Source organism: Grammomys surdaster, unplaced genomic scaffold (assembly GCF_004785775.1).
Source record: "Grammomys surdaster isolate TR1022 unplaced genomic scaffold, NIH_TR_1.0 219, whole genome shotgun sequence".
Taxonomy (NCBI): Eukaryota; Metazoa; Chordata; class Mammalia; order Rodentia; family Muridae; genus Grammomys; species Grammomys surdaster.
In genome coordinates, this window is record NW_021604664.1 from 953,693 (window position 1) to 960,873 (window position 7,181).

Genomic DNA, 7,181 nt, shown 5'->3' on the forward strand with positions numbered 1-7,181 from the left:
CTACAGTACAAGTCTTGCCTTTTTATAGGAGACAGTTGGTACAGGCTCCATATCTCCCATTACTAGGTCACTCTAATAGACACCTGGAGTTTCCATTGTACTAGCTTTCTACTTGCCCCCAATTCTAGTTGTCTTCTCCAGTATTCTCTCCCTCCATCCTTTCCCCGACTGACCCCTTCTCTTCCCATCCCCGCTAGCCTCCAGCCCACCCACAATATCTATTCAATTTCCCCTTCCCAAGGAGATCCATGCATCCCCTCTGAGCATTCCTTGTTACTTAGCTTCTCTGGATCTGTGGATTGTAGAATGATTGTTCTTTACAGTTAATATCTACTTATACGTAAGTACATATCACACTTGTCTTTATAGGTCTGGGTTACCTCACTCAGGATGATTTTTTTTCTAGTTCTACCCATCTGTCTACAAGTTTCATGATATGTTAGGACATAGTCTAAAGCCACAGTGCATGCCTAAAGCTGTGGACAGTATCAGCAGTTAGACTTTCCTTCTCTGTGAGAACATGGTCCTAGTCCTAGGGTAGAGGCATGAAGTTGTGGATAGGACTAAGAGTTAACCAACAGTTGTGCTATACTGGGTCTAAGGTCTATGATGGATACTTGAATAATCTCTGGATAATATCAATAGTTAATCTCTCCTTCACTTTGAGGACATCTTTCAAAGTCTATGTTGCATTACTGAAGCTGCAGATTGCACCAATAGGTAAAATCTCCTTGTCTCTGAGGACATGATATAAGGCCTAGTGTGGATGAGTGAAGCTGTGGATAGTACCAACAATGAACTTCTCTCCTTCCCTGTGTGGACACGGTATAAGGCCTATGGCAGATGCCTGAAATAACAGATAGTATGAACATTTAAACCCTTCTTCTCTGTGAATAAATGCTAATGAAATAAGGCCTATCATGGATGCCTGAATTTGTGGATGCTAAATAGTATCTGAAGTTAAATACTCTGCTCTGTGAGGGCAAGTTTAAGGCCTATAGTAGATGTCCAAAGCTGAGGAAAGCATAAATATTTAAACTCAACTTCTCTGTGAGGACAAAGTCCAAGGCCTGAGAAGGGCTTCTCCTATGTGAAACATGGTCTAAGTAAGGCCTGTGGTGGATGCCTGAAGCTATGTTTTTTTAACCTCAGTTAAATTCTTGTCTGTGAGATCAAGGACTTAGACCTAGGGTGGGTGTCTGAATTTATAAATAGTAGAGTGTACCAACATTTCTTAAACATTTCTTCTCTATGAGAAAATGGTCTACAACCTACTGTGTATGCCTGAATTTATGGATAGTAAATAATATCAACAGTTAAACTTCCATTCTTTCTGAGGAAACAGTCTAAGGCTGTTCCTAGTGTCAATTCCTATACATGGTGCTAGGCTTTTTTTTATATATATGCATACCTGTCACAAAGTTTAATTTTTCAGTAAACATATTATAATTTGTCATATGTTTCAGCAACTTCAACATATAATTTTTCCTCCTTTCTGATTATATTGAAAACATCTCACTCAAAGGAAGCCATTTACAGCTCTGCTTTGGTGTTGTTATCTGATTCCAAAAATTGACAGCATCACTGAGAACTCAAGGCCATTGTGAAGCACAATAATCGACAGTTTAACACAAACATTGGGATACCATGAGAGTAAAGCCAACCATTGAGACAGCTAGTAAGTAAACAAGCAAATATATACAGCACGCATACACTAGAGAAGGAGTAATTTCTAAGTTAGGAGACATGGTAAAAGATCATGAGATTTCACCACTGTATTCAGAATGGTACACAGTATAAGAAACTCATGAGTTAACAATTTCTGGAATTTGCCATTTAAATTTTACATAGTACTTATAACAATATAAAATGGAATTTTAAATGCACTGCTAAGGTACAATCAATTTGATTATATATTTTAACTGAAATCTTCACATCAAATGCTGTTAGTTTTAATTGTAGTATCAGTCATAGAAATGTTTAAACTCTAAGCCAGGAGATGAGTCAAAGAGTAACTAAGCTAATGTAAACATTAATGTTTCCAGATAGATAGTGATGGTCGTGACTCACTAGTTGGTAAGGGAAGGCACAGCTGGAGACTGGGGAAATGGTTGGTTTTCAGTCTAAAGGTAACACACATATGGCCTGTCTTTCCAATGGATACAGAACGGCAAGATAACAGAGCACCAAACTATCTTCTCTGGGCTTTCCTAGTTGCAGATGACAGTTTTTTAATAGACAGGGATCTTCTACATCAATGCATTAAATATGTTGCATGCAACCCAACGCACACAAGCCTTCTCTCCAACTTTGTACCTGTGCTCTAAGTTCCTAATCTAATCGTCTTCCCTGAATCGGATCCTGCTTAGGATCCAAGTCTCAATCTCTTCTGACCAAAATGCTCCACTAAATGACAAGGGCCCTGCTACCTACCTTCAGGTCTCTCAGTAGGTCTCTGCCTACTGCCTGCCCCAGACCTTTTTTCTGATTCCTCTTCTCATCTGGTTTTTCTTGATGACCCAGCTCTCCCCTCAGAAGACTCAGATCACAAGTGCTTTGCCATGGTCCAGAAGCCCCAGGGCCCAATGAAACTCTTGTGTTTGTGCGTGCAGCTTGGTGAGTTTCCCTACAATCCACCTAACTTGCACATGCCACATGACTGACTGAGAGCCTAGCATTAGTCAAGTTACCTTCTGGAAGAAACACCTCTCCAACAGGCTGCCTAAACCATGGAATATATAGAATCATCCAGAGAAGATCAGATATGTTTTAGAAAACAGGAAATGCCTAGACATTGAGATTGTTTTTCTTCAGAAACTTATTTCAGCCTAGAAATTTCAAGTTAACTATATACACTTTAAAGAAATTAATCATACACACACACACACACACACAAATCAATTCATCAAGCTTGCTGACTGCAGGTAACATTTATAAAGAGAATATATCCTTTTTTATTTTTATTTATTTATTTTTGATTGGTGCCAGGCTGAAACCAGATATTGCTGTTACAGCTGGTCTGGCCACTGTCCTGTGTTTCAGTCTTCCACCTCACTGATCCATAGTTGCATTTACAAATTCAAACTGGGTATTTTTCTGTTTCCCCAACTCCTTTGTCACTCCAACAGGTTGCCTGGGTGCACTGCAGGTGCAGACAAAGTACCCAGGATTAGCAGCTGATTCCAGTGTGAAGTAGGAGCCAGCCTTTTCCTTCAGGAAGGTGAAGGGCAGGAGCTTCTTATGGCTCAGTGAACTCAGTTCTTTAATTTTCTTTTTGAAATACAAAAGGGAATTCATTAGTAGCTACTACAGTTGTATCTAGAAATGTTCCCCAAAGGCCTGTATGTCAAAGCCTTAAGGCTATTGGGAGGTGATGGAAATATTAAAAACTGAGGCTTAATTGTTGGCCAGTGCGCCCTCAAAGGGAATTGTGGGACCTCATCCCAGTCTTCCTCTTTTGCATCCTAGACACTAAGTGAGCAGTCTGCACACCCCCTTACCCCCATGTGCTTCCACTGTAGTAGACTACCACAGGCCCCAAAGCATTAGGGTTAATTGGCCAAGACTGTGAACCAAAATCTTGTTCTCTTTAGAATGTGATTGCCTTGGGTATTTGTTACTTTAACTGAGAATGCTAACAAGTGATGGGGCTTCTTTGTAGGGGGAAGGGAGGGATATGCAAAGATTGAGGCGGTCTTAGGCTATCAGTCTTAGTTAGCACTGAGGATTTCTCCTTCCCTAAGCTGGAGGACAGGGGAGATCTCCGTGGCTCTTACCTTTAATTCTAACGAGGGACACTTTGGCCTTTTGACTCTTTCACAGCAGAGATAGAGTTTTCTTTTAGATACAGCCAAAACAATACGATTTGCCTTTGAGCCACTGGCTTTTCTTTCGGGTAAAGTTGACACATAAAAGGTCTCTGGAAATAGAAAACACGACCAGATCTAGAATCAAAAACTTCTCTCCCCCTTTTTTTCTTTTCTTTCTTCTTTTTTCTGTTGAAGTTTCAGACACAGAAAGCTTGATAAATCTCCACACTCACACTGATTCTCAGAATTTGCTCTCTCTCCATCTCCGGTTTGGATCACTTCCCTATCTACAGAGACTTCTTTTGGCTGCGGACACCTCTGGTTCCCTCTCTTGTCTCACGCATTGATGCTTATCACTGGTTCCAAACTCCTTTTAGGAGGAGTAGTCAAGCAGCCCCTTCTCTAAGGCCCAGGCCCAGTGGGGGAGAGGGGGCACCATACCGCCTCCATTGGGTAAGGAAAATTTGAGGGTTACCTCCACGTTTGCCGAGCTTGTCTGGAACTGCCACAAGAGTGCTGCCTTCCAGGACTAGAACCTGCTGGTTTGTGTCACGAATAAAATGTTTATTTGGGGCAACGGGGTTAATTCTTGGACCTGGAAAACAATAACAGAGGTTAAAAATAATAAACCAGTCTGAGTTCAGCAACAAATTTGCTTAATGCTGCAGGCTCAGACAATATGTAGTCCTCTTGGTTTTTTTGTTTGTTTGATTGATTGTTTACTTGTTTGTTTGTTTTTGTTTGTTTTACCCTAGCTCACTGGTACAGGAACTCTGGATACTTTAGAGCACTGAGACCATGCTGACTCAGGAATAATTGCCTCTTCAATCATTCACAAGATAAAAAAGTTACTACATTTCTCCAAATATCACTTTTCAGACCAATAAAATGGGCATTATACAAGGTAACTATCTTTCATAGGTTGATATAAGGAATAAAGGATCTTGAAAGGCTCATCGTTATTTGGAATAATGTGGTATTGACAATTTGCTTGTCTGAATCCTGTCCCTGTGGACCTATGCCTTCAGCAATGCTGTCATGCCATGGGTCTCTGTCATGTTAGGTGCCCACTGTACTGGTTGAGGTCAATAGGACAGGGAAAAAGGGTAGGCATAAGAGGAGGCAGCCAGGACCAGCAACCCAATGTCGGAAAAGAAGCAGAGAAGGGAGGTTGCCAGAGGGAAATACCTGCACTTAAGGCTTTCTGGGTGTGGGAGGGTCCAGCTGTGGCTGTGACTGGGGATTCATCTGAATATGGCCTTACTGTGGACTGGAAGTTTGCTAACATCTCTATTAGACCAGATAACTTGTCTGTGAGTGACTGAGGTCAGATTTCACATGAGGGGATGAGTAAGAGGCAAATATAGGGCTAAGTAGATTTAGAATAGCAGATGATATCGTAATAGCTCAGCAATTGCACAATATATGCAAATATATTATATGCACAACTATATGCAAATATAATTATGTATCATATATATATACAAACATGCACACGTGGGCTTATCCCTTGCCTCATAAACATGATGCCTTCAGCTGATACCCCCAGTTTATATCTCCTTCCTGTTTTCTACCTGTACCCTGCCTACCCTGTGATTTATGCTCAGCTTGCACTCTGTTCTGTTCTTCAATAAACACTTACTGAAATCTGTCCTCTCACTAGGGCACAGAGTCCTGTACTAACTTCCAGGGTTCATTCTTTCTGAAAAGTTAAGATTTTGGGTTGCAAAGGAAAGGTGCCCCACCATTCATTCCTTAGATGTCATCAGAACAGAGGTGCTTACTTTGTTAAGAAGGCTGAACAACCCACTACCTCTCCCTGGGACCCAGGAGCCCTCTGAAGATCACCTGAGTGGCTGCGAGCCACAGAAACACAGCTGGGGTCTGACAGCAGAGTGCATTTTGCTGTTGAATCAAAGAAAACAAATTAGCAAATCAGTAAATCAGTTCCATTAGCTGGCAAACTTGTAGTTAATTGGACTATGGAATTATTTCATTCCTAATGTCTACAGTTTCCAAATCATGATTAATAAGCACATATACAGAAGGTATGCAAATGCTTTTTAAAAGATTTTATATCCATTAATTTTAAAAAGTTCAGTTTCAACAATGTGAAGGAAGAGCATCTTATAGCAAGAATTCTCACATACATTCTCTTAAAATACTTTGATAAGAATCATAAAAATTGGGGAGTAGAAAGAGTACTGTTTTTTCTTCCATTGGACCTGAGTTCAATCCCCAGGAGCCATGTAGAGATTGTAATAGTAGGGGCATCAAATTCCCTTTTTGGCCTTAGCAGGCACCACACACACATGGTACATGTATATGCAATGTATATGCAGCCAAAACACCCCTGCACATAAAAAATAAAAAACTAAAGATTTAAAAAATACTTTTTTAATTACAAGAAAATTTATAATTTCCTGACCTAGCCAGATCCCTCTTGTCTGAAATATGCTTTGATGATGTGTTGTTTGTTTGTTTGTTTGTTTGTTTTAAAGACAGTTTGTTGGCTGCCAAACAGTCCACTGGAAAAGCAATGCTTTAAAAAGTTTCATTTAAATATGTGTATCTAAATTTGGTCTACAGGGTCAACAAGATATCTCAGTGGGTAAAGGCACTTGCTGCTAAGTCTGGTGACCTGAATTTGATCCCAGGGTTTAATGGAAGAGGAGAACTATTCCCAAAAGTTGTCCTCTGACCTCTACATATGCACCATACTGCCTGATGCCCTGATGGCCAATTAAATACAATGTCATCATCATCATCATCATCATCATCATCATCATCATCCTATGATTGCTGACAATACATCTGGGTCCTGAACTGTTGTATGTCTGTCTCCATCACTTGTCCTTGTCTACCTCATATCTTGGAGGAATTCCTGCAGCTCAGATGTTTCACAGGTTGGTCCAAGAAAGTTTGGCTTTCATGAGCAGAGTTAAGTATGATTCCCTGTGTTTGGAGACCATGATTTGAGGACAGGGATGGGTTTAAAGAAGTTTCTTACCTTCTGGCTCTGTGTGGGATTCAACCAGTTCTCTGTAGCACTTGGGATAAATTTCCACATCTGAGCAGCTATCTGGAGATGACATTGTCTGAGTCGAGAGTTGGGGAGGTAAAGGGAGGCAGGAGCAACATACATAGGAGAAACTGAATTATGGAAGCGTTCAACCCTCAGAAGGCTAGTCTCACATCTCTAATACCTGCAGGAAACAGCCCTGTCTCCACTTTAAAATGTCGCCTTAATGTCAAAAGGGTAGATTCCCTCCGAATCATAGTGTAATTCTAGTTTAGTTTTACTTTAAAAGGTGGTTATGGGTTTTCTTTTAAATAAACAGTTATTTGCGGACATTTATTATTTTGTATTTC

The 7,181-nt window shown here is 40.5% G+C and overlaps 1 protein-coding gene across 1 annotated transcript; it reads right to left on the reverse strand.

The window, feature by feature from the left end:
• Nucleotides 1-3,051: 3,051 nt before the first annotated feature.
• Nucleotides 3,052-6,904, reverse strand: LOC114625529 (interleukin-37-like). Its single transcript, XM_028772827.1, has 4 exons — nt 6,820-6,904; nt 4,285-4,404; nt 3,777-3,919; nt 3,052-3,270 (listed from the first exon to the last, which is right to left on the reverse strand). The coding sequence occupies exons 1-4, from the start codon at nt 6,902-6,904 to the stop codon at nt 3,052-3,054; spliced, it is 567 nt and encodes a 188-aa protein (XP_028628660.1).
• Nucleotides 6,905-7,181: the final 277 nt, after the last annotated feature.

What these genes read in the sequence shown, in the direction of transcription:
- LOC114625529 (XM_028772827.1), bottom strand. Translation starts at nt 6,904, where the DNA reads ATGTCATCTCCAGATAGCTGCTCAGATGTGGAAATTTATCCCAAGTGC. An exon ending in CAAGCTCGGCAAACGTGGAG is followed by an intron (nt 3,920 to 4,284) that starts GTAACCCTCAAA and finishes TTCTATTTCCAG; the next exon opens with AGACCTTTTATGTGTCAACT. An exon ending in GTCCCTCGTTAGAATTAAAG is followed by an intron (nt 3,271 to 3,776) that starts GTAAGAGCCACG and finishes TATTTCAAAAAG; the next exon opens with AAAATTAAAGAACTGAGTTC.